The 26,878-nt window shown below is 51.9% G+C and overlaps 1 protein-coding gene across 3 annotated transcripts; it reads right to left on the bottom strand.

Annotated features, from left to right (window-relative positions):
* Positions 1 to 1,921: 1,921 nt before the first annotated feature.
* On the bottom strand, positions 1,922 to 23,790 carry srl (sarcalumenin). 3 transcript variants are annotated; one of them, XM_066689489.1, is made up of 8 exons: positions 23,732 to 23,789; positions 10,738 to 11,967; positions 9,021 to 9,119; positions 8,641 to 8,736; positions 6,998 to 7,033; positions 4,746 to 4,862; positions 3,801 to 4,034; positions 1,922 to 3,488 (listed from the first exon to the last, which is right to left on the bottom strand). In XM_066689489.1, exons 1-8 carry the CDS (start codon positions 23,787 to 23,789, stop codon positions 2,677 to 2,679), a joined length of 2,682 nt encoding a protein of 893 aa, XP_066545586.1. In that variant the 3' UTR covers positions 1,922 to 2,676. The 3 variants fall into 3 exon arrangements, with proteins under 3 accessions (XP_066545586.1, XP_066545588.1, XP_066545587.1); XM_066689491.1 differs by lacking the exon at positions 10,738 to 11,967 and having other exon boundaries at positions 23,732 to 23,790; XM_066689490.1 differs by lacking the exon at positions 6,998 to 7,033.
* Positions 23,791 to 26,878: the final 3,088 nt, after the last annotated feature.

The following is a 26,878-nucleotide window of genomic DNA, read 5'->3' as shown; positions in this document are numbered from 1 at the left end:
CAGGTAGGTCGGCCCAAACATCTTGGAGAACTAACCACAGCTCTTCTGTGGATTTAGGCACCTCAGTTGCTTCTCTCTCTTCATGTAATCCCAGACAGACTCAATGATGTTGAGATCAGGGCTCTGTGGGGGCCACACCACCACTTCCAGGACTCCTTGTTCTTCTTTACACTGAAGATAGTTCTTAATGACTTTTGCTGTATGTTTGGGGTCATTGTCATGCTGCAGAATAAATGTGGGGCCAATCAGATGCCTCCCTGATGGTATTGCATGATGGATAAGTATCTGCCTGTACTTCTCAGCATTGAGGAGACCATTCATTCTGACCAAATCCCCAACTCCATTTGCAGAAATGCAGCCCCAGACTTGCAAGGAACCTCCACCATGCTTCACTGTACCGCTCTCCAGCCCTTCAGAGAACAGACTGCCTTCTGCTACAGCCACATATTTCACATTCTGACTCATCAGTCCAGAGCACCTGCTGCCATTTTTCTGCACCTCAGTTCCTGTGTTTTCGTACATAGTTGAGTCGCTTGGCCTTGTTGCCTCGTCGGAGGTTTGGCTTTTTGGCCGCAACTCTTCCATGAAGGCCACTTCTGACCAGACTTCTCTGGACAGTGGACGGGTGTACCAGGGTCCCACTGTTTTCTGCCAATTCTGAGCTGATGGCTCTGCTGGACATCTTCTGATTGTGAAGGGAAGTAAACATGATGTGTCTTTGATCTGCTGCAGAAAGTTTCCTTGGCCGACCACTGCGTCTACGGTCCTCAACGTTGCCCGTTTCTTTGTGCTTCTTCAGAAGAGCTTGGACAGCACATCTGGAAACCCCTGTCTGCCTTGAAATGTCTGCCTGGGAGGGACCTTGCTGATGCAGTGTAACTACCTTGTGTCTTGTTGCTGTGCTCAGTCTTGCCATGGTGGATGACTTTTGACAGTAAACTGTCTTCAGCAGCCTCACCTTGTTAGCTGAGTCTGGCTGTTCCTCACCGTTTCATTCCTCCTACACAACTGTTTCAGTTTCAGTTAATGATTGTGTTTCAACCTACATATTGAATTGATGATCATTAGCACCTGTTTGGTATAATTGTTTAATCAGACACCTGACTATATGCCTACAAAATCCCTGACTGTGTGCAAGTGAACCTTTTGCACAGCACATGTGATTAGACTGTACTAGCAGCATGATATCTGTCTATGTATTTATATATTATACAGGGACCAACGAATATTCTACACAGGTAATATAACCCCCCCACCACCACACACACACACAGTCACACACAGACACAGACACACACTGACACACTGACACACACACACACACACACACACACTGACACACACTGACACACAGACACAGTTCACCAAATCAAACCCGAGACAGGCACCTGCCCCTGCGCATGAACTGCAGTCCTAAAGTGTGAACTGGCGCTGGATCATTTGGCTCTGGCGGGGCTGTTTAAAATCGGTCACATTGCTTTTCTGAAATCGTTTGTTTGTGCACTAAAAAGTGGTTTAGTGAACTATTATGTTATGCAGTCGAGTCAACAACAGCGCAGCACAATGCGGCCCTTCCTGCCTTTGAAAGCGGTTTCCCGGGGTGGAGAGGGGGAGAGAGCGCCCTCTGGCGGACGAGTTCTGCCTCTGCAGTCTTCAGTAAAGCACCGGGATGCAGTTTTTCGGTCCTGTGTTAATGACAGTCATCTAGGGAAATGAATCAGTGTTGCACCTCAATGGTTAAGCTGTGGGAAATTTAACATGGTTTGATAGTAATTGTCTCCCGCCATACTGGCACGTCTTTATTATTATTATTATTATTATTATTATTATGAATGTATTTATTATTATTATGATTTTTTTCTGGATTGATTTGTCTGGTGAGAACAGTGTAGGATGTACATGAAATAAATGGAGACCGCAGTGGATATCAGATACACCTTTAATGTCCTACCACTTAATGTACAGCAGAGTGGTTAATCACATTGGGCAAAATGGGGGCTGTTGTAAACTGGGACTCAGCAAAATGTTGCTTTGGTACAGCAGGGATCTGTCAGAAATACTGGCCGTGCTTTTGGCTACAAGAAGGGGCTGGATCACCCCGACGTTCAGACACTTCAGTTAAACAGAAACACTCAGAGCGACAGCTTTGCTGGTAAAGGCTCCTCCACCTCTGTGATTAAAAAAAACATACACAAAATCATTTTAAACAAATCAGCAAACTCCCGTTTCCCTTTCCCACTGAATTCCCGCTCGGAGGGGGGCTGGTATTGATGGCGGACGGCTCGGGATTTAGCTTTTCTTTTTGTTTTCCTTTTTTTCTGGGTTTTCTCTTTATTTTGAATTTTTATTACCATTTCTTTTGCCCAGACCGCCCACAGTTCTGAGCTGCATGCGCAGGGAGAGAGGAGGGAGCTGTCACCTACTGCTGACCCTCTCGTTACCCCTTCTTCCACCCCCATCCCGACCCTCTTTTCTTCCCTCCCTTCCAATCGGGGGGAAAAACAAAAACAGAAAAACAATAAAACGAAACTGGAACTTTTTCTCCCAGGTTCTGCCAACAAAGATGTGAAACTCCTGGGTGGCTTCAGGCCACTACATTTTTCTCTCTCTCTCTCTCTCTCTCTCTCACTTCCTCTCTCCTCCTCTCTCCTCCCCCCTCCATCTCCCTCCCTCTCCTCAGTGCTTCCGGTAGCGGTTCTTGGGCGTCTCCCCGCAGCCGGTGGCTTCGCACGAGGTCAGGCTGGGGTTCTTGCCGGACGCGATGCTCCCCAGCAGGCCGGGCAGCTCGTGGGTGATGGCCTTCTCGATCTTCTCCAGCAGGCAGCCGCCCATGTACGAGCACTGGGAGGACAGCTGCTTGAAGCTGGTGACGGAGTTGATGCCAAAGAAGTCGCGGTAGGCGTCGCGGTTGGGCAGGTCGAACTTGCTGACGTTGGTCTTGGCCAGGATGGACTTGAAGATGTAGAACTTGTCGGGCTCATCCAGGATCTCTTTGAAAACCAGCTCGGGGTCGCTGAAGAAGGTCATCTTGTCGCGGAAGGTCTGCACGTAGCGGTCCACCAGCAGCGCATGGATGCGGACGCGGATGCCGTGCTGCCGGATGAAGGCGATCTTGTTCTCCAGGCGGTTCTCGATCACCTGGTTCAGGTCCTCCAGCAGGGACACCTCCTCTCGCTTGAACAGCTCCCGGCTGGTGTCGGGCGCGTAGTCCAGGGGCCAGAAGGAGCTGACGTAGACGCGGGGCGGCTCGGTCACATTGATCAGCGGCGCCAGGCTCCAGAAGAGGGCGCCGTAGACGCGCATCAGGTCCTGCGTGACCAGGCTGTCGGCTTTGTTCAGGATGATGCGGATCTGGGACTCACGGCCCTTCAGCTGCCGGAAGAGCATCTCCAGCTCCAGGCCCACGTCCAGCTTGGTGGGGTCGAAGACCACGAAGATCAGGTCGGCCCGGTCGATAAACCACTGGCACACGTCGTTGAAGGGGTAGCCTAGGGTTGGGCAGGGAAAACAGATGGTGACAGGGAGACACACGTGCAGAGAGGAACGCAGACACGCTCCCGAATCCAGGTCACACGAGCATGACAGCCGAGCATCAATACAATTCAAATTGAAAGTCTAATTCGGTGTGAATACAAAGTGCAATGTAAGGAATACAAAAGTGCAGAAGAACTGTGAATAAACAACACAAAGCATCCCAGGTCACAGGTCACCTTCTCCACTTCTTGTGTCCGCCCTCCCGCTCTCCCTCTCATGTCTGCCTCTCCTCCTCTGTCCCCTTCACCTCCTCCCTCTCTCCCTACCTCTCTCCTGCTGCTTGCGGTTCTCGATGATGCCGGGCGTGTCCACGAAGGTGACCCTCTCCAGCATTTTGTGCGGCATCTCAATGCCCACCAGCTTCTCCAGGAAGTTCTGCCCAAACTTCTCCAGCGGGGAGAAGGAGCGGGAGCTGTCCGCCGCCATCACGATGCCCTCGATGGAGCGGATCTTCTCGCCGTGCATGATGACGGTGAACTCCGAGGTGGTGGGCTCAGCGCCTGTGGCGGGGAACAGAGGGGAGAGGAACTGTGAGACCCTGCGCAGGAGCCAGGTCTCACTGCACTGACACATTGACACGCTGACACGCTGGATCATTGACACGCTGACTCACTGACACGCTGACTCACTGACTCACTGACTCGCTGACACGCTGACACGCTGGATCATTGACACGCTGACTAGCTGACACGCTGACACGCTGGATCATTGAAACGCTGACTAGCTGACACGCTGACTCACTGACTCGCTGACTCACTGACACATTGACACGCTGACTCGCTGACTCACTGACACACTGACACGCTGATTCTCCTTCTCAGACTAAATGTCAGTTTACTGTAAACACCACGGCCGTGTCTCAGCTGTCTGTATTCCTCGGTACAGATTGTTTTGTCACCAGTGTAAACACAGTAGTTCATGCTAGATAGGAACATGTAGCTGGCTAGGGTGGTTTTCTTATCTAAAAATAAAAATAGATTTAAACTTCGCATGCAGGTGGGTCCCTGGGCCCCTGTGGTTGCAGCCCCCAAGACCCTGTGCCACAGGACGCTGTTCTTGAACACGGATGCATGCATGGATGTAGGTGGGTGTTTAATTGAAGAGGCCCTGTGCGTCGTGTCACTCAGGCGCCAGGCCTGTTTGTGTTCGCATGTGGGCATGATCTCCCCGGGCCCCAGGCGTCAGCGTGCAGTGGGCCGGACCGGCCGTACCTGTGTAGAGCTGGTAGGGGAGGTCCTCCAGCCCCAGCAGGTAGTTAATCATGGAGGACTTGCCCACGCTCCAGGGTCCCAGGAACAACACCATTGGCTTGGAGGTGATCTCTCCATCTGTGAGAGGAGGAGGAGGAGGAGAGAGATGGAGTTACAGCCAGGGTCAGGGGCCAGGGGGTCAGGGGACAGGCTATGAGAGAGCAGCAGAGGGAAAGGGACCAGCGCTGCAGCCAACGCCTGAGGGACCCACCCCACAGCCACTCAGCGGTGCCAGCCCCGGCCTGCGTGTCACTGTGTCTTCACCCTAGTGTCCCTGTAGTGCTGTGCGGTGGGAAGGGGGGGGAAGCACATACACATCTCCACGAACACTGTATTGACCTGACATGCTGAGCAGAGCTTCCAGCCACACAAGAGCAGCAAGGCAGAGCAAGCGGCGCATCTCAAACCCTGAGGACGACGACGCGGTCAGACCAGAATACCGGCCACAGCGATGACAACGATGATCAGAGTGTGAGGGCAGCCGACTCGCCACACGGGGACCGCAGAGCTTCTCTCCCGCGGGGGTTTAATGAAGGCAGGGCGGCCCGGGATGGGTGGACGGTGCCGGAGGGAGCCGAGGAAGGCGCACGCATAGCGCAACCCAAGCAGCAGCCACGGGACAGGCGTGAAACAGAAAAGCCCACGAGCGAACACTACGACTGCAGAGGCGGGCCAGAGAGCTGGACCCGGGATAACCCGCTTCTCCGAGAGACACAGGGCCGCTCTCTTAATCACGCTCTGTCAGCACCCGGGGATCCGAACTGAGACGCACAAAGTGTCCAGACTGCCCGTGTCAGTTAACAACGCACTTTATCTTTTTTTCTTTTCACACCATCGGGTGTCAGCGCTTTATGAACAAGGGTCGCGGTGACAGTCCAGCACGTGTGAGACGACCCAGGCTGTGAAGAGGAGAGGCACTCAGACAGGGTCACGGTGCGGTGGGAAGTCTCTGTCAGCGGCTCCTGGCAGTGGCTGTGAGCGACACCACGGGCTGACTGCTGATCCAACACCGGTCAGATAAATCACCGCGAAGCCATGAAAGCTGAGCAAACGACACCATTTCACTGATTCATAATACAGCCCTGCGACTGGAGCGCTCTCCGCCGGGTGACTGAGGAGCCGGCCGGAATGTCCTGCAGGCTCCCTCGGGCTCCCCGCCAGACAGCTCAGTGTGCCAAGCGCTCCGGCACCGGCAGGCTTGGCCGGGGGTGGTAAGGAGAGGGACGCGGCTGTGAGGGAGGGGGCAGATTCCGGTCATGCTGCCCCAGTGACCCCGGGGGCCAAGATTAAAATAATATCTATAACCAGTTCTGAAAAGTCACTGAAAGCTAATGAATCACTAAAATAACAGCTGGACCCAGGTCTCAAGTCCGATGGGGTCCAGTCCTCCTGTGAGTTCTGATCTAAAAGCGGGGGAAACCCAACGGAGATCTAATCTGGCAGGACACTCCTCCCCAGAACCCCCCCCAAACCTGCACATGCCAGTGAGCGCATGCCGACTCCTTTCACTGTCCAACCACACCCCCCAACCCCACAGAACCATCCCGACCACAAACCCCCGGGCCTTGTTTGTGGTGTGACCCCCCCGCTTAATACAAGGCAAAGCAGTGCTCCTATCAGACCAATCGGCTCTTCATGGGGGTGTGTGGCTGGCGGGGATAAAACGTCTGGGGAAAAAATTGAACCAAATCCAAACTCTGATCTACCCGAGAATGGCGAAATAAAACCTTGTTCCCTGTCGCAGTTCATTTTACTGTCAGAAGCCACTTTCTACTACATATAAATCCAGACGCCACTGGGAACAGATTTGTGGTTTGCAGTTATGCGGTATTGCGGTATGTCAATGTTTAGATTGGGTCTCGGCCTGTGTGTTGTCACGGATGGTTTCATTCTTCACGGATGATGTCAACTTGGTACATATTTACTTATTAGCTGCTTCAGGTTATTGTTGTTGTACAAAGTAACAGACTATTTTTCCTCACAATTCAGCAGTCAGTTTTGACGCTTTTACTGTGGTAGAAATGAACGGATATATCAAACTATCCGGCCCAGATTGTGGTCAGCGCTGGGCTCCGGATCGGGCACCTTCCTGGGCGTGACGGGAGCTACTGCACTGTGAGAGGCTGGCGGTTGAGGGAGAGGGCGAGCTGGCGGCGGTGAAAGGGTTACAACCTCAGGCAGTGTCATGCAAGGGGGCGCAACATCGTACCCACCTGTCGCTGAAGCCCCAAGGGTTCGTCCTGGGTAGGCTGTTAGAGGGGGAGGGCACAGGAGAACAACACAGGAAGAATAAGGCACAGTGCATGGAGGTGGGCAGAGAGAAAATGAGTGATGAGAGGAGCAAGAGAGAAAGAGAGAGAGGAGAGAAGGGGGTGAGAGCAGAAAGAGGAGAGGAAAGGAAAGGTGGTCAATGGAGAGAGTGTGGTGGGGACAGAGAAGAGACATAAACACAGACCAAGAGGGTGGAGAAAGAGAGAGTTGTGGTGACCGGGCTGTGGAGTGACTGCCGGGGAGTGAGACGGGGGGGGCAGGGGAGTGGACACTTTTCCGGAAGAAAGGGGGTGGGAAGGTGGGGGTGGGGCGCGAGTGGACACCGAGCGGCCAAACACGTCGAGGTTTCATCTGGGGATGAGTGTGTCCAGCCTGGCCTCTCACGGCAGCTCGGAGTGATGCTCAGCCTCTCTCTGGGTATGCCTTCTTGTACCAAACATCTCCAGCTAACACTTTCCCATAGTCTCCCCTTCGACCCTGACCCCTGACCTCTGACCTAGCTGCAAACTCACTGTCTCGCCTCCAGACTCTAGATGTCCCCACTAGTGTTTGTACGGTTAGATTTGGTGGGTGTCAAAACTCTCAGATGGCCACTCCTTATCTTTACACACATTAGAATATGGCACAAATTCAACCTCCTGAAAGGCATGTACAGTTCACCCACCCCCCAGGAACTGTTGTACTACCTTACCGAGCCCCTAGATGGCGAGAGCTTTTTATAACGAGCCGGAGAGGCACTGTGAACCGCCGACACAGAAGTCACGGACCGCAGTGGCTGGCGTCTTCGTCCGCCGCCACGCTTCCATGATGTGGAGAAGCCGAGGAAATTAAAATCAGGTCGATTGTACTGCAAACGTTTTAGTCTTAAATTCTGAAGAGCGGCGTCCTGAACAGAAGTCAGAGAGGACTGAGTCAAGAAGCCCAGAGCTAGAGCTGAACTGAACCGCACCCCCTACATGGACTCAGCATCTACAGAGACAAATCGGCCTGTTTGCTCCCTTTTCCTTCCTTTCTTAATGATTGCGTGATAATTCTTCAGTGTCATAATGTTTTTGTCGTTGATAAAATAATCAGCGAGAAAAATTATTATTCCTCCTACAAACGCGCACCTCTTCCCCGCAGTCTGGGACGCGGGTGGAAAACACGGACGCTCGGCTGCCATCCTACAGAGCAGAGAGCAGCTGTCTGGAGCCCGTAATTGCTGTCAGATGGAGCTGTTGTTTTCTGTTTTCCTCGCTTATCTATCTATCTGTTTGTTTGTTTGTTTGTTTGTTTGTTTGTTTGTCTGTTTTCTCGCTGGTTTTCTCGTGTTTCTGTTTGGTCACCGGGACGGTTCAGCGTCTGTGGGGCAGCCGAGCAGGGAGGCGCTGGGAACCCAACCTGGGAACTGCTGGACCAGACAGACCCCTCCACCCCCCTCACACACAGACACCCCACCACACCCCCGGACCCCGACCCCCGCTCACTTCCTGCTTGTATGCTATGGGCAAATATATATTTACCACAGTGATATATGTGGGACAGGACAGCAGGAAAGGGGTGTCGCTTGAACACCTGAAGCAAAGCTGACCCCAGGGGCTCATACCTGAGATCTCGTGCTGCCTCAGCTCGTTGTACTTGTAGGCCTGTTCCAGGGGCTTGATGGAGGTGTGGTAGATCTTCCGGAGGCGCTGAAGTGCCGCTGAAAGACAAGCAGTGGGACAGAGCAGTGAGGCAACACACACAGAGACAGTGCGGGCAGCCTGTCTAGCCTCAGCATCAGTGTCAGGCTGTGTGTTTGGGGTTCCTGACTCCTGCAGCTCACGGCAGCGCCTCTCCCCAGCCTGTGAACTAATCGTTTGCAGGTGTCACTGGAGCTATTTTGTCTGAGAGCAGAGCTCTGCTGAAGCTCCACACAGCCTCACACCGGGCTGCGGCAAAATGGCTGCAGGAAATGAAACCTCTTATTTCCAATAACCGAGCTACCTGAGTAGTCATCTGATGGGGCATCCTCTTTGAGCCGGAGGGTCTCCTCAATGTGAGATCTGTCTCGGAGAATAGTATTCAGCACCTCCTCCTCCTCTTCTGCAGGATGGCAGAGACAGATAGAGAAAGAGAGAGAGGGAGAGGGAGAGAGGGAGAGGTGGAGATCGTTAGCAGTCCCAGTTTTATACCATGGCTGACACTGATACTCCGACCAATATATCTCCATTACTAGCAAAAGGGATTGTCAACACATTTCAGCATCTGAGGAGCACTTTATTTAAATACTGTGTCAGATAGAAATGGACTCATTACAGCATCAGCGGTACTTTACGCCTGGAGCTCAGAAAGGACATAGAAAGAGCTGGTCCAGAATATGGATCTATGTCAATATAATAAACAACTGGCCTGGTCCAGGAAAGCTGTTCAGTCTTTTGGGTTTAATTACTGCTGAGCTCAGGTTTACATCTTTGCTCTCTCCTGACTGTTGTACAGCTGTCTGTCAGAGCAGCAGGACTGTGGCTCTCCAGAACCAAAGGTGTGGCCCCCACTACAGAACGAGGTAAAGGAATTAGAGTGCACTAAATGACACCAGTATCGCTTTCACTTCACCCGGACTAGGGAGTAATTAGCGTCAGTTTTGCCCTTTGAAACGCATATTGTTTGCACTGTGGGGCAGTTTTATTTCTGGACCAAGGTTATTCCTGAGAAACTGGAATGGGTATCAGATGAGCGGCACAAATAGCAGAGCCGAGCGAAGGCCACGGCATTCAGGTGCGGCAGGGCCAGTCCGACACCGGAGCCCTCGGCAGGGTTTTGGCAGGACTAGCCTTACTAATTGTGTGATTAGCTTATAATTCAATTACATAAGGTCGGAACGGGCTGTATCCGCAATGGACTGGATTTGCAGGACGAATTAGGGTTGACTGAACTGATAGGCAGGTGACTTTGCAGACACACGGAGACCTACGTTGTGCCAACCTCAGTGCAAACCGAAGCGTACGGCAGGGTGTCGAGGCAACACAACGCTCCAAGCAGGTAACCAGGAAGTAGGGAAAATAAGACCTCTATGCACCACCAGTATCCAGACTGGCCAGTGAATGAAGCAGATTGACCACTGCATCAAACAGTCACCAGGAGATACTGTGGCATTTCATTGCTGTGTATTTGACTGCGTTTCTTTACAGCTCTAACACAGAAACCCAGAAACTGATCTGCATTTACATCAAACACTCCCTCATTTTGGCAGGGCGGTCAGAACCACACACCAGGCTGACGTGTGCTGCCACATGTTTTCTTTAAAACGTCAGGGACGACCTGCTGGCCAGATGCTAATCACACCACTCAAACGGAAGTCTAGCCGTGTTGGCCTGAGATATACATGGACCAATTAATGTCCAGATCAGGACTGCGCTGCGAAGGAAAAGGGCCAGGATGGGGTTGGCTCAGTTCCGACTTGTCTACATGCATGCGAACACTGGCTGCATTTGGTTAAGAAACGAGAAGAAAACCTCTGCGTCTGTCCATGTAAAACCCAACACTCATTAAGATCATTAAGCGTCCTAGTCTGCTTTACCTTTGCCACGCAGGCAGAAAGCGGATTTGTCACAGTTAAAAATGATGGTCATCATTTATACTATTTAGAAAGATCCCTCACGTCTCCAGATAAGAAAACAACAATTCTGTCAGCGGGAGTTTTGGTTACGGACAGCTCTCACACCTCTTTCTCCGCTTGGCTCAGAGGCTTGTGATGACAGATGCTCTTCAGCTGGTTCTGGAGAATCTGTGGCCTGTTCCCCGCCGTCGTCTCCTTCAGTTTGGATCTCTTCCCTGTGAGGCGTTCCCTCGCCAGCTGTATCTGATTCTTGGGATGATTCTTGCACTTCCTCGCTTTCCACCTCCTCAGCTTCTCTCTCCTCGTCTGCTTCTGCTCCCTCTGGTGCCTCCTCATCGATCAACTCCGAGGTACTGGGTTCTCCGGTCTCTTTGGAGGAGCCCACCTTTTCTTCTGGATCTTCGTCACTGGGCACCTCTTCAGATCCCGCCTCTGCTTCCTCTGGGTCCTGGTCCTCCACACTGTCAGGACGTTCAGATTCTTCAGACCCACTAAGGTCCTCTGGGTCTTCATCTTCAGACCCCAGATCCTGGTTCTCAGATTCCTCCAGAGAATCCGGCATGTGCTTTGCATCCTCCTCAGCCGCCTCTTCCTCTGAGGAAGATGACTCCGGCTCCTCGTCATCTTGGTCCAGTTGTCCTGTTTCAAGCATTTCAACATCTTCTGAACTGCTATTGTCCCCATCTTCATCCTCCTCTCCATCACACTCCTGTGCTTCTTCAGACTGGCTCCGTGGAGTTTCTTCTGCGCTCTCATCACAGTTAGTCTCCTCCACAGTTTCTTGAGGCTCGGTCTCCGGGTCTGGAATTTCCTTCTCATCTGCATCCTGGAATATGTCCTCTTCTGTCTCCAGATCTGTATTCCCTTCTTGGTCCTCTCTTTCAGTCTCAACCAGCTCCACAGTGGCTTCATCCTCCTTTTCTTCCACAACAACATTGTCCGCATCTTCATTTTCTAGGACCAACTCCCCACCCTCCGCCCCAAGAGAGTCTGTGCTGTCCTCTGAATCTTCCAGTCCTTCCTCGCTCTCCTCATTGTCTTCTTCAGAGTCTTGCTCTTCTCCTGAGGGATCGGCTTCCCTGGTCCCTAAACTTTCTTCCTCACCGTCCCGCAGGGAGGCTTGGCAAGCCTGGCACCCAGTCTGCCCGGCCTGGCTCTTGGGGGACAGGTGGTCTTCCGATCTGGGGGTGGCTGACTGGCCCAGGTCATCGTTGGTGTGCAGCACAGCCCCGTTGCAGGTACACATGAGCAGGTCTCCACCATCCTGCTGCAGCTGCAGGTGCACCAGTGTCTCATCCTCCCTCCCCACGGGGCTGGGGGTCTGTCCCGCCGGGTCTAAACGATCAGAAAGGTTGCAGTCAGTGTCAGCTGCTCCTCCGTGCCGCTCAGAGCAACGAACCAGCAACGAACAGTGCAGGGTTTAGGACAATGTAAAAAGCAGCACAGATAAAGCCATGGAGTTATTTTGTTTCAATGAGTGCCTAAGTGGAAAGCAGTGCCAGGGACTTCACTGACCTTCAGGTATTCCTGTCCCGGCTGCGTTCTGAACAGAGCAGACACCCTTTCACCATCATCATATCTGTGACCGAAACTCCAGGCTGGAACACACAGTTCCTTATTCAGCACTGAAATGAGACCCCGACCACACCGAGCGCTGGCTCCGTTTATCGAGCTGTCATCCGCCGATCTGTTACAGCAGCTATTGCCTCCAGTTCCGGTTCCCAGGAAGTCTCACTGGCTGCCCAGTTCAGGAGACGGGTTTTCCTTCAGTTTACACACTCCCCCATGTGTCTCCCCCATCACTTCTGCCCATATTCAGACCAGACTGATTTCCACAAGGTTTCGAATTAACGGTATTGTTTCCCACACCATAGACAGTATCATTATAAATACATTTGTGGTTAGGCTATACTATCACACAATACTCCTTTATCTTTTACACCTTTAAAACAGCATAATTAGTCCTCTATACAAAGACAGACACCTCGAGAGGATGGGACTGCTGCCTGGGGTTCAGACTTACTCGGCAAAACCTAAATCACATCACGCCTGTGGGCTGGCTCCTGTCCCCACTGCACCACGGACCAAACAAAAAAAACTGTGAACTCATTCATTCTCATTTACTGCATTCACTTGTGTATTCATTTGTGAAATGTATTATGCTTTGAATTGCATTGTATTATGTAAATCTGAATTTGTAATGTTTGATGCCTTGTACTGAACTTTGTATTGCACTTCTGTTTTGTAAGTCGCCCTGGATAAGGGCGTCTGCCAAGAAATAAATAATATGACAGAAAAGAAAACCCAAAGCACTCTTCCATCTGTGAAAACCTGGCAAAAATAGTTTGACCGTAGTGACAACATATCAAACACCATGCCTGTGTCATCAACGTGGCACTAGTTCAGATTCATTCTGCCAAGTTGCATTAACTAGGGAAGCAATAAGACCTTGAAGAGTTCATTAACTTCAGGTCCATTTATATGTGTGTTTTATGCACCTGTATTCTCTGATGAGCTGTTGGGTGTAATTTGGGGACTATCCAAGCATATTTGAACTGTGTTGATCGGCTGACAACATTCGGAACGGGTCGCATTCCAGAACTCTGACATCTTCCCTGGGGGGGGCAGCAGCCACCACCGGGTCTCTGACAGATTTCGGCCACAGGTGCTGCAACCAAAGGTGAAATTCACAGCAGTTTTCCTCTATTGCCAATGATATTACTGTCACTAATAATAATAATAATAATAATAATAATAATAATAATAATAATAATAATATCAAAAAACAAATACATAACCAGTAACTTCCAACTTCTTCCAACTTGTCACATGGACTGTGCTGAACACACACACACACACACGCACACACACAGACACACACTCGCACACACAATGCCTTTGAATCCACAAGCTGAAAAGACAGGTCAGTGATTTAACACAAAGTGCCACTGTAGCGTTTCCCATGGGCATGTAGCCCTGGTGTCACAGCAGTGGTCCAGGGGACTCCCCCGTCCCTGCATCCCCAGAGCTGAGCCAGCAGGCCCCGGGGCGGCAACGGTGAGGGAACGGCAGACACACACTCGGCTAATTATACCCCCTCGCAGGTCTGAGCGGCCCATTACAGCTGTCCTTGGGCACCTCGGTAACATGCAACAGAATATCTGGTGTCTCTATAGTTCGAGTTTCACAGTTAGCATTATAGAACAGGCTATATATAGTGAGGGCAGGGGGGGCGGCTCATTCACACCTCTGCGCTGGTGTGCCTGTGAGCTCAATCAGCATTCCCACCCCCCCACAATAGTGCGGCACAGGTCACACACAGACAGGTCCACTGCTCGGCACCTCACTCCAGAGAACACAAGTCCCCTCCCCACCCCGGACTTCCCCTAACCCCTGGGAGGTCGCTGTGTCGGAGGTGTGACATTCTCCCGGGCTGCTGTTCCTTCTTGAGCAGAGACGGGGATTAGCCGGGCGAATTCAACCTGCAGTCTGACCCTGACCCACGTCACTCTCGTCAACGCAAATAGCAGAACCTCCTTCAGATTTGTAAGAGACTCTCAGAACTTGCAGGGACACTGGTGGCATTTGGACATGACAAGAATATGACAAGGACAGTTGCTTACAAGACACACACCTCTCTGCACCTGGTGGCCATGACACTTTACAGCAATGGCTGTTGACTATCCATTGGACTTATGAACGGGGCCCCGGCTCTCAGCAGCCAGCGTACAACAGAAGGGATTCCCTCGCTCCCTCCCTCCCTCCCGCCCTTCACTTCCTCTCGGGTCTATTTGAGCTCCGAGTCCGGGCACCGTGCCGCACAGTTGAAGGGGCACAAATCCCCACAGTCACACACTTGTCTCACACGTATATCTGGACACTATTAGAAGGCTGTGCCTCACGTGGCGAACAGAAAAACATTTTCCCCTCCTATAAATGAACACACATCCTGTCGGGGCCTCCCAGACAAAGGGATGCCCCCTCTGCGTGGCTATCTAAGGCAGGGTTTGGACCACAGCTTTATTTAGCACGAGTAACTTCTCCCCTGCATCTCACACTGTACGAAATTGTACTTATCTGTAGACATGTGTGTGTGTGTCTGGGTCTGAGTGTAGGAGCCCAGCAGTGCCGGGTCAGAACCTGGGGCTCACAGGCTCTCTGACGGGTAGATGAACGCTGGCTGGACTCCGATCACAGCAGCTCTTGTGGACCGATCCAGTCTTGATTTGTCCACTTCTTGGAACACAGAAAACATGAAGGGTCTCCCACCTCACTCCTCACCCCCACAGGGCCGGGACAGAGCTGAGGGGTACAGACAGAACAGAGGCCCCGCAGAGGTAACTGGAGGTCACTGACGGCTCTGAACTCAAAACAGCTGAGCTTCTGTGAGCTATAGGGCCAGGGATCTTACGGGCAGCAGGGAGTGGACAGGGGACTTAAAATATTGAAATACAATTAGCTACATATACTGAATGAGAACGGCTCGTGTGAAGAGAACAGATAGACTAAACTGTGTGCCAAAAATTTGATTACAGTAAATATATTAGGCATGCTGGGGGGGAAAGAAAAAGGAAATCATATGAGAGAATCTGAAACAGTCGACTGGTGATCAAGAAGAAACACAACGAAGAATCAACAGAGAGACAGAACAGGAGTCAAGCCAAAGAAGGTGGCCTATAGGAGGCTGCAAGAGACTCAAGAAAACAAGGAAAGAAATGGATAAACATCACCAAGAACAAATGAACAACATTTATTCAAGCAAATAACTGGTTAACAGCAACAAAATAGGCCGCCAAGGTTCCACTAATCAATCATTCAATCAGTCAGCGAGTGAGTCCAGTCCAGTCTGAAGTTCTGAGGTGCAAACCGATGCCAAATTGTGCCCCAGGCTGAGGGAACTGCAACAGGCTGGACGCATGCTATTGGATGTGGCCGCACTGGGATTATCACCCTTGCCGACACCGAAAGGACCCTCGTGATATTTAATGCCCGGGCTTTGTGGACAGATCCATCGGATGCCGGAAGGATTCATCATGTTTACGTTAATATCTTTACATCGTCAGCCTTGTCCGACAAGTCTGCTAATTAGCTAAGAGTGAATTAAATGAGTGAGTTTGTGGGAGGGGGACCAGTAGACCTCTGGGGTTTGAGTTTTGGACATCCCCCCACCTGCCTCCCTCCCTCCCTACGCACTCGTCTAACGCTTTGCCAGCAGGGGGCAGTGTAAAGAATCAGAGATGGCTAAATGATTCCTCCTCACCTCCAGCATTGAAGCCCAGCTCTCCGTCCCAGGTCTTGTTATAGCCTGGAGGAACGCTGGCCTGAGCAGAGAGAACCGACTGTCCCCTGACTGCCCCTGATCGAATCAATCCCATCTGCACAGAGTTGTGTTCCTTTGCCCAGATTCCAGACATCCCTTCCCCTACTTTTTGGCCCGAATCCACTGGCACGATCAGAGGGGAGAACCCGTACAATCCTCCACATACGAGCGCAGGCCTGTGATGCTAAAGAGTGCCTCCAATTACTGTCGGGACAGAGAGACTTGTTTTGAGGTCAGTGCCTGCAGTCCAGTGCCCAATTGATCGTACTTTTCTTGGCACACTTTTTCTGCGTGTCCTTGCTGTTCCTCCCCAGTTTGCTGAAACTGGGATCTCACTCCAGTGTGGGCTGTAATCTAACAGGTATTATATCACAAAATAAGCATGTTTGACTTCCCGATCCCAAGAGAATCTCTATAGAAACACTCTATATGTCCTTTAATGGGAGGTATTGGGTATCGATATGCATTTGCTTGGCATTATCTCGATGCATTATTTCTGCAGCGTTGTTCTGCTGCTTCAGATCATCTCATCTCCCACACTGGCATGCAAGGACACGCACACGGGCCGGTGAAACCCCATCCGTGTAAAGCACTGGAGATCAAGGCACCCGAGAGCTGGGCCAGAGGGCCACAGGGCATGAAATGGCCTCGTATCCAGACCAGGGCGGGAGGCATGGAGGGCCAGCCATATTTGATTACAGTCGTTGGCAAAGGTAACCTGTAAGTGCATTGAATAACAGTGACCGAGTGCAATGACGTGGAGGTGGTGGTGGTGGGGGGGGTGCTACGAGGCTGCCATTGTACAGGACTCTGGGCCCCTCTCTCTGAATTTGAGGCTCTAAACTCATGTGGGGGGGATTATTCTCCAGCCCAAAGCAGTAGATATGGTACAGACATCACTGTGGAAACATTTCTACAAACTGGGGATGGCGCCTAGGCTGGGCAGGAAGTCCCCAGAGACGGTACTGTACTGCTGGCACATTTGGATGGGGGGACAGGGTAACAAAGGGTTCACTTTCTCACCACAAAATAATGAGGTCTTGGGCTGAGCAGGGCACGCCACCTTCAGAGGGTACAAATATAGGCAGGATAGTTTGCTGCATCAAGTGTGGGTGATATTCTGCACATTATCAATCATTTACCGCATACAAAGCACCATCTGAACAGCCTGGCATAGACGAGTCAACAGGGAGATCACAGGAGCGAGGCCAGTGACTTCATCAGAGAAATTTAGCTTCGTCCCCTGTGGGTCTGGGAGTGCTGGGGACCCGCCATCGAACAAAAGCTCGGACTGCAAAAGAAAACTCCAGCCTGGACACAGCTTTGCCCGAATCCGAAGCCTTCAGTGCCGGGGCACACGTGACCGCGCTAATCCAGGCGATACCGAAGGCAGCAACCTAACCCAGCAGCATTAACCCCCGAGCTGCCACGGGGGCAGGGTAGCCACATCTGCCAGCGCGACCATGTGTCGTTGTCTCGCTCGTTGCCTGGCGACTGTGATCCGTTTGGACAAAACATTCTTCGCCGCACAGCCCATCGCGGAGGAATGCCACAGTGTGACCAGCAACGCCTTATAAGTAAAACACACAGGAGATGGGTATTGTTTGGGTAGGTCTATGAGTGTGGGCAGAGAGACGGAGTGTGTTTTCAGTGGCAGGGGGCACACAGCACACAGCAACAGCACCATGTGCCAATCAGATGCCCCACCCTGGTTCAGGAGAACAGAGAGCAAGGGTCTGTGGGGCTGCTGTGCAAGGCTAAGTGGCAGGGTGAGGAAGGGGGTTAGCCAAGGTGATAGCGAGGCTGAGGGTCCGGGCTTGTAAAGGTAACCCAATCAGAGGTGGGAACCAGCTGGGACAACCTCGGCCAACTGTGCACCCAAAATCGTAAATGGTGACACGCGATTGCTTTAATTGATTGATTAATTGAGTAGTCCCCTGGACAGAGTGGTACAGAACTACACAAATCAATGTTTTCCAAATTGTGGCAGCCAGAATTTTAAAACCGGCATGCATCATGTTGCAGAGGGAAACAAAACTATGCCAAACAGATTGCCTGATGTTTTACTCCTGTTAATATCTACTGGTGCGGCAGATAGTTTCCATTTCTTTTAATGCGCGAGATTGCGGACCCCCGAATCCATGATCCGAGACTGTTATCAAGGCAGGGGACACACTGTGGAGGCCCAGGGAGAGGGTTCCTCCCAGAGGATCGTATTCGACAGACTGAAGCCAGAACTCCAACTCAATGAAGCGAATGTGGTTCAGAGCGGCGCGGTCTTGCCTTCCTGATAAATACCAAGGATAGTGAGTGAAGGGGGTTTTCCCTCAGGACCAAGGAAGGTTGCAGAGCAGCTGTGGATCCTGGTAGACATTGGTTGCAACAGCCACTTGTGTGCGTTGCAGATATTTGGGATAGAAGCACACAAACTTTATAATCTAGTGTTGAACAGATATTGTCTCAAAGCTGTAACAGCCTCGAGTCCCTTATGTAAATCTGACAGATATACTCTGATGTACAGTATTGCACTCAAATCACACTACACAGTGCTGCTCTGCGCATTAGGAAGCAAGCTACACTTGCACTAGTCCACCAGGACCTGATATTCACCCTGCTGCTGATACAAACGCCCTCGGACAACTGTCCAAAACTACACACTAGAAATGAGAATCTGCCATTCAAAGACCACCGCATCATAGAGCGCTTCGTAGATACAAAGAACTGAGGGCCCTCAAACCCGACCGAAAAAAGGAAAGAACAGAAACAGGACTGGAGTCCCATTGTGACTATTCTCTCACTGCGGGCACGGGGCAGCGCCGGTGAGGGACGGGGGGGATGGAAGGGAACAGGTGCCAGGGATTTGGGACTTGGTTTCCACGGGTGACAGAAATAGACTCACAATGGGTCACGGAGTGGAAAGAGGGGGAAGAATTCCTCTCCTATTTAAAGGCAGTGTATAAGCCAGCCTGGAGTCTGAGTGACACCCACCCCCTGATCTCCTACACCCCCCCATCCCTATACATAACGACAGTACCCTGCTCTGTTCTGTCAGCACACGTGACCTCCCCCACACCCAGCAGAGCCATGCTTCCGGCCGGGTGCTCATTATTTTCAACACGAAAAACGCCACCTGGCAAATGCCATCAAAGCACCTTGTCAGGGCACATCTCGGCCTCGTCCGCTCGGGATGTCCATCACCATGTGCTACATTCGATGGACAACACCCACACCCAGTCAGAGCGGCACGGAGCAGAAAAAGGAGGCTCTCTCTCGTCCAATGGCCCTGGGCCACGTGGTTTGCTCGCAGTCTCCTGCTGTGGCCCCCGCCAACATGTGCTGCTCGGCTCACACCTCTCAGGGCGAGGCCGAAGAGCGGAATGCAACCCTGCCATGCTTTTGAGGTTCTGCTCTAGAAAATGGCGGATCGCACAAGTTCTCCTCTCATCCGAATCAACACATGTCCCGATACGGACCATTCTCTGGGACAGAAGCACATTTTGCCCGCTTACATAAAGCAGGTCCCCAGGAGACTCAGTCACTCCCATTTCTGCAGATTACTTGAGACCTGTATCCATTCTGTGCCGTATGTACTCTGAAGGGGAGAAATGGGGGCAGAATTGCTGAGGAGTATTTTCCTATTTCTTGTAAAGCCCTGTGGGGTTTGTAAATGCAAAACATCCTTATCATCCCATTTGTTATTCCATAAAGGAGAATCCCATTCTGCTGTTCCTAAGGGTTTCTGTGCAGTTTGGATAAAGATGACAAGATCCAGGGGCTCAAATAAAAAACATTTTAAATGAATGATTGAAAACAGCTGAAACAAAATTACAATTCACAGATACAAATCTCAACTTTCGGTCTATAAAGGCTCTTCACACAAGGTCCCCATGGACAACAGTCCAGACCTGAAGAGACGCACTTTGTTTCCCAGTGTGTGACATAATGATGGCAATTCTACTCCTCTGTCATCATTGTGAATTAGACAGACCAGTGTTTGATAGATGCTGTATGATGGAGTCATTACTGCTGTAACAGCTCTGTGCAGGTTTACTGCTTAACAAACACAATGAGATGCCTCAGGCGTCATCCTTTGTCCCAGGCAGTAAACCCAATATTACTGTGCCACTCCACCCTGGTGCTGATCCGCCTCATTTGCGGGTCACCGATCCAGAGGCAAGACCAAGCTGAGGCTGTCGGGGGCCAAGGGGCAATCCTAGAGACATGTGCAGGGGATGTCCTCAAGCGGGACCCCTGTTCCAGATTCACAGGCTGGGACGGGAGAGTCCCAAAGACAAAGAGGCATCACACCCACTCCCCAAATATATTTAAAATGCAAAAATAGAAGCCGGACCCTGACCTTACCTTTGAAAACACTGACATGTTTTCAGATTGGCTCATTATGATTGTTTTAGGTGTAAGAATTCACAATCTCTGCGGTCCTAACTCGTTTGGTCAACACAACGGTCAGCCAAAGACTGGGAGTTTTACACAGGAAAGCAAGCTGTATCCTTTTGTAACTTTTTTAAAATTATTATTATTTGCTGGTGACTGAAAAGCCACCGTGGTGCGTGTGACTCCAGCTGTTTCCCGACAGTGTGGCCTGGCTCTCTGATCCTGCCAGGTGAGGCCTGGGGCTGGAGTGAGGGACTCTGCCCCGAAACTGGCAGCTGAGCTCAGCTTGTTGTGACAACTGGCTGACCCCCAGGGAGCGGGGCAGCACCGTAACCGATTAGTCATGAGTATTCATCAGGTCGTTTTTAGACTCTTTCCATCACCTCTTGCCTCGTGTGTGACCTGAGGGTCCCTGTCGGCCCTTCTCACAGCCCGACTGTGCCAACTGGGAGCTGGGCAGGACCTGGGCAGTAGGTGGCACCAGGCAGCCCACTCACAGTGCACTGCGATACACAGGGGGCCGTGCCAGAACTCTTAAAGGTGCTGCCGTCCCCCTAACGTCTCTGAACACATGACTGCGGCCGACTCTCCGCCAGTGCTGTAATACAGTGCAGTGCCGCTCCCTCTGTAAACACCCCCGCAGTGCATTGATCCAGCTGTCCACAAACATTTACTAGCTGTTGCATCATCATAGAATTTATGATCAAATGCTTCAATGAGATCACAGAGATTCCCGCACGGGGACCGCCGGCACAGCGACAGCACGCTCACACAGACGCCTCAGACAACAACGGATACACACACACACGCTTACAACTACATCAGACAAGGGTGCCTCTCTGCAGCGACAATCGGGCCGTGATTCTGCCTCCTGCCGCCTGCCTCCTGCCTCAATGCGACTTTGCTGTGTAACTGACAGAATTACAGTCGTCACATGACACACGCAACACAGAAACCCTATTTTAAACGGCAATCTTGCAAAACCCCAGTCAGGGCATGTCTCCTTCAAAGCCGGGGAAAATATAAACTCTGCCGACGCGCTCCCATCAGCCGGGTCAAAGTCATTTCCTCGGCCTCCCCATCCCAGTCTCCCCCTCTGACAGCCAGTGAGCCCGCCAGCCTCCAAGACGCCCCAGTGCTGAAGGATGTGAAAAAATGCTGTGTTTCGATGGCACAGTGCTGCCCTGCAGGCCTGGCACTCTCCCCGGTACAGCACGCCCGCACCGCACAGCACGGCTGCTTCTCATCTGAGTAATCAACACCGACGGCCCAGCAATGTCGCTGAGCCTCACGTATCTGACACGCTGTCCCTGGGGCACACAGCTTCAATGTTGCCCTGAGACACCTGGAATCAGGACAGATCTGAAACACAGCAGCTAGAAAATGCAAAACTATCATCAAATAATCCACACCTAAAGTCCCAGATTTTGTAATCTCTGTTCTTATTAATTGTGTATATATATATATATATATATATATATATATAGAATCACCTCCCCTTCAAAACACAAACTGGGGTCCCCCTTGAAACAGCTTCTTAAAAGGAAAACGCAGCTGGAAATAAATACATTGGAATGTGCGCAACCGCAGTTTTACCAGCAATGACCTCTTCGTTATACCTGTGCTGATTAGAGTGAAATAAACAGAAGCCAGAAGCTTCATGGCTTCACTGCACATTCGGTCTTGCAGGTGCTGGAGCTTCCCGATTGGATCAAGTCACATGCCTTAAGCCAATCAAAACGTGTGGATGGCTGTGGCTGGCACAGATTGGCTGAGGGAGCCAATTGGTACTCAGAGGAGGTGGCATTATAAACAATGGCACCAAGGAAAGCAAAGCTGATTTGAAAGCACCTGAAAGATCTGTCTGAAGATCTCGTTAGAACCTAGTTCCACCACACATTAAAAACTGCTCAACCGATAAAACGACAACTTAACCTGTCACTCGTGCACAGCGTGGGAACTGTCTTTCATTGAGGAACACAAACTATATGAGGGAATGAAAACACACAGTGGAGTGCCAGGGGGCACAGTAGGATGGGAGGGGGGCAGAAAACTCAACACCCGGGTGGAACCAAGAGCTAACAGGCCCACCCCACCCCCTACACAGCGGGGATTGGCACGGTGTCCTGCCTCAGTGCCACCCAATGTCTCTATGAAGGCAAGAGGCAGAGGGAGACCCCAGGGCCGGGCATCGAACAAGGCCGGGCACTGCTCCTCCTGGTAAGATAATGGATCTCCTTAAAAGGCCATTCGCTGGGAATAAATTGCAATTGTGACAGTGCAGGGGGGCAGCAGCTGTGCCTTGTGCCTGGAGGCGGGGCAGGGGGGTTGTGAAGGGAGGAGGAGGCTGGGGATGAGCGCGGGAGGGGGAGGCGGGGGGGTTACGCACTTCCACAGCGCCCTGGTGTCCGATTACGGAGCGTTTTCCAATCTTAGCCATCTGACAGCAGCCTGGAATACAGAGAGGCAGCCGGGGCAGAAACGGTCCCAAGGACGTACAAGGGTATCGGAGCATGCCAGCGAGACCATCCGCTTTCCAGCAGAGGACAACAGAGCAGGGAGCCCAGCTGGGATGCCTCCGTGGCACACAGAGCCAGGGGAGTGTCTGAATTCAGCCACAGACCGAGTCAGAAATAAAAAATATACTAACAAACAATCTGTACCACTCCCGCAACAGATACTGCAGGCGGCTAAATAGGTGGTTTAGATGCAATGAGCGTGGCCCCGATACCTCTGGATGCTCTGGTTATTGTCACTAATTTCTTCGATTTAAAAATGAAGCCAATTAAATACCATCCCAATGTGACACAGGGCTTCGTGCCGCAGCTCTGTCCAGCACATCAGACAGAGTCAGGGGTGGGTGCAGTCACAGCATGGGCTGCGCTTCAGAGCCACGGACCCCCGACACATCACCGTGACTGCAGTGTGTCCGTGGAATATCACACGTGCAAACAGAAGAGTAAGACAGCAGTGCCAACCCACATTACCAATCGGGCCTTCGTTAATCTGCATGAACCATCACCTTTGCACTCGAGTACATGCCACTAGACCCTGGAAGCATAAAACCTGAGCTGACATCAGTATCACCGTCACCATCACACGACCAGCACCACAGACATCCTCTGTGCCAGGAACTGCCCGCCAGAGCACCATCTTGTTCAAAGCCAAGATAAAATATATAATCGCCACGCCACAGTGCTCCCCGCAGCCTGGTCAAAGGCTTCCCCCCCGGTCTCCCCTCCCCAGTGACACCGCACCCCCTCAGAGTTGCCCCGGTGCTGCTGTAAAGCAATCGCACGCAATGTGATGCCCCGCTGTCCCCAACACCCCCCCGCCGAGTGTTAATACCACAAAAGCCTAGCAAACGGGTCTGAAAGGGGGCCTTACCTCCTGTCCCCAGGACCAGCACAGCGAAAAAGCAGCAGATTGACACTAGACCCTTCATTTTGGCTGCCAGGAGAACTCTGCCACTCAGCGCTGCTATATATACCAGGGGGAAAAGGTCAAAGGGCAGGCAGGGGGTGGGGAGGGGGTGGAGGGGAGGGGAGGGGAGGGGAGGTTGGGCATCAGGGCAGACAGCCACACCGGAAACAGCCCTGCCTGCTCTCTGTGGAAGCAGCTGCCTCCTGCCGTGGAGCAGCGCCGATGGTCGGCACATTTTCACGGGTCTCAGTCCTAATACTCTCTCTCCTGCGCATTCTCACTGCAGATTTCCTTCAGGAACGAGCATCCAGCCCTATCCTCTTCCTCAGGAGCATGTAAGGGCTGAACTTCCTTGTGGAAGAAGGGAGTTTTAAGGGGCGTAAGGGAGTAAGGGGCAGTTTTGGGGGCACAGTGACAGGGGCTGTCGCCTGCAGGCAGAAACCCCAGAGCATGTGTTTTATACTATCATTTCCCATGCTGACTTCTTGTGGATTCATCAGAAATAAGCTGACCTCAGGAAGTGCGCAGGACACTTGGCCAGATCCACGGAGCTCCTCGCTCAGCTGTGTGGGGATGGGTGGGGGGGCACAGGTGTTGGCCCTTCCTGCAGACGGGGGCAAGAGCAGCGCTGGTGAATGACAATCACAGCAGACCTCGGTGAACTGCACCACAGACCTCGAGGAACAACAGCCATCTTTACTGGCTTTAGAGCTTCCATATATGTCCCTTAAACTCACAGAATTTATAACCACCAGCCAGGTGGTGAGTCCAAACCCTCCTGAGGTCAGTCCAGCCACTGGATAAAATTGGTTTGAGGAATAACAGGCACCCCCTCCGGAGCTGCTGCCTCATTAGATGTTGCCCCCCCAGGAACGCTGGACCGTTGAGCCCAATCTACAGTCGACACGTCCAAAGCAACACACTTCGCTCGTCACCCTGCAGGTGTACCGCTATGCACCGCAAATCCCGTGCCTCGACAGATGCGTCAGGTCTCCGCTGACGCACTCGCTGGGATTCAAGCACACTTTTTACTGGCTTACAAGCACTTTCTTTTTCTTTCTTCCTCCACTAGAGGGAATCAAACACAGTTCAGCCCAGCAGCGTTGGGATGACAGCAGAGACCCGCCGATTATCATGAGATTTGACAGAGGGGAGGGGAAATGATCAGATTCTCTCCACGTGTGTCTCAGGTGTGTAATAGTATTCTGCATCCCGAGGATCAGGGTATTACAAGCCTCTAACCTGGACACCTGGGCGCTGTGGCGTGGAGGGCGATCCCTCAGTCTCTATGTCTTTGGGGGAATCAGATCAGTCTACTTTGAGCGCAGACATCCCAGGACTCACAGCACACTATTGCAGCTCTTCCAGCATTTAATTTCTTTTTTACTTTTCACATTTAAAAAAAAATATATATACACCTTAAAAAATAACAGGCGTTTAACGGACCCATCTGGACATCAATAATTGAGTGCTGAAACAAAGGGGATGTCAAGTGGTCTCTAGGATTGGATGGCAGGGCGGCAGCATGTTTTGCTCCACAGTGAAACAGGAGATGCACAGAACCCGGACTCAATTACGGTCAAAGAGCTGCACCAGCATCACCAGTTAACTGTCCGCAGGGAGCGGGATTTGGTGCTTATTTTCCCCAACATGCTCCCTCTCTCGTTAGATTTCTGTCAACACGTCTCTCTGCACGCAAGAACCATGCATAAGCGGAATACAACCTACCGTTCCCATTTCCCAACGGGGTATACTCCCAGTGGAGCGAAATGAAAGGTACAGGTGTCCCACAGGGGGCAGGCGAGGGCCGCAGGGGAACCAGATCCCCTGAATGAAGGGCTCCTCAGCATGCGCGGGCGGCGGTGTTTTGAAGGCCTCTCCAGTTACTTCTTGGCTCAAGTTGTGTGTTAAATTTAACTGCGTGTCACAACCTTTAACCCACACTGGGCTCAGACTCAGTCGTCATTTCAAACGCTGCTGAAGAGAAGAAGGGAGACCTGGGGGCCGGGAAGACCAACAGTCAGAGCTCTGTGCGACCCTGATGGGGGGCTTTGTTCGGCGAGAGAGAGGGGCTACCTACCACAGCGGCACTGATGGATGGGTGCTCCAATCGCAGGAGGCACGGCCTGGCTTTGACTCTCAAAATAGCCGGCTGCTGTTTAGCGCCAGCCTCCTGACATCAGAGTGCACTTTGGGAGTGGAGAGAGAGCCGGGGGGGGGTTCTACTGTGGTCAGCTGCAGCCAATCAGATAGAGACACATTGGACCCCCGCTCACTGGCTCTGCCCAGGCCCTGCCGCCCCTCAGCTCTCAGGAACCCGGGTGGTGAGGAGCTGCTCCCGAGCCACACAGCCCCAAACTACCTAGGTGAACGTGCCAAGCCCCCCACCCCATTCTCAGAAGACTTGTCTTGTCCCACACCACTTTGAAAAAGAGTACCGGTCTGAAATGCTTGCCTCATAAATCAACCCTAGTGCAATCCCCTTAATCCTGGAGTCAACACCGTTCAGCATTTTTAACACTTGTATAAATCAGCTGCCATTTCCACCGGGCCCTGGCCCTCTTCCGAATACTGCCCTCTTCTGGACGCCTCTGGGACATGACCTACCTAGCAAAACCTACCGTCTAAAGCCACCAAAAAAAAATTCCTCAAATCTGAAGAGTGCCAAGCTCCGTCGTGGCACACAGTGAGCATGAACATCTGCCACACATCTGCAATCCTCCATTCTTCTGCACCCTGGCGTTTTGTGGATGTTGCTGCCGCTGCTTACATCAGTAGGAATGTGATAATGTGTGCACACACACGGACACTACTCAGCCTCAAACCAGGAATATAGGACCCGGTGCTTTCCGTTTGGCCGTTTCACTCGCAGGTTGCAGCCCAGGTGTCAGCCCAGGTGTCGGGGGTGTGGAGAACTTGGAGCGTGCCTGGGTCTGCTGTCCGTTCCCCAGGAGCCACCATTTCAAACACCACAGGCGCCGAGTCGGATGTTAGCAGCCGTCAGACAGAGTGAGTAATGGAAATACACTCCCCCCCGACCCGCTGGAATGCCCATCTTCCCAATGCCTGCTGTTCGGCCACAGCCCTAAGCGTGCGTCTCTCACAGGAAGT

This window comes from Amia ocellicauda, chromosome 17 (genome assembly GCF_036373705.1).
Source record: "Amia ocellicauda isolate fAmiCal2 chromosome 17, fAmiCal2.hap1, whole genome shotgun sequence".
NCBI classification, from domain to species: Eukaryota; Metazoa; Chordata; class Actinopteri; order Amiiformes; family Amiidae; genus Amia; species Amia ocellicauda.
This window is presented reverse-complemented; position numbering and strand designations above follow the sequence as displayed.

Coding starts and splice junctions, on each gene's coding strand:
- srl (XM_066689489.1), bottom strand. CDS start 23,789: ATGAAGGGTCTAGTGTCAATCTGCTGCTTTTTCGCTGTGCTGGTCCTG. Junction 9,120..10,737: donor TGAGCCAAGCGGAGAAAGAG/GTGTGAGAGCTG, acceptor GCCATCCTGCAG/AAGAGGAGGAGGAGGTGCTG. Junction 4,863..6,997: donor CCTTGGGGCTTCAGCGACAG/GTGGGTACGATG, acceptor CTCCTCTCACAG/ATGGAGAGATCACCTCCAAG.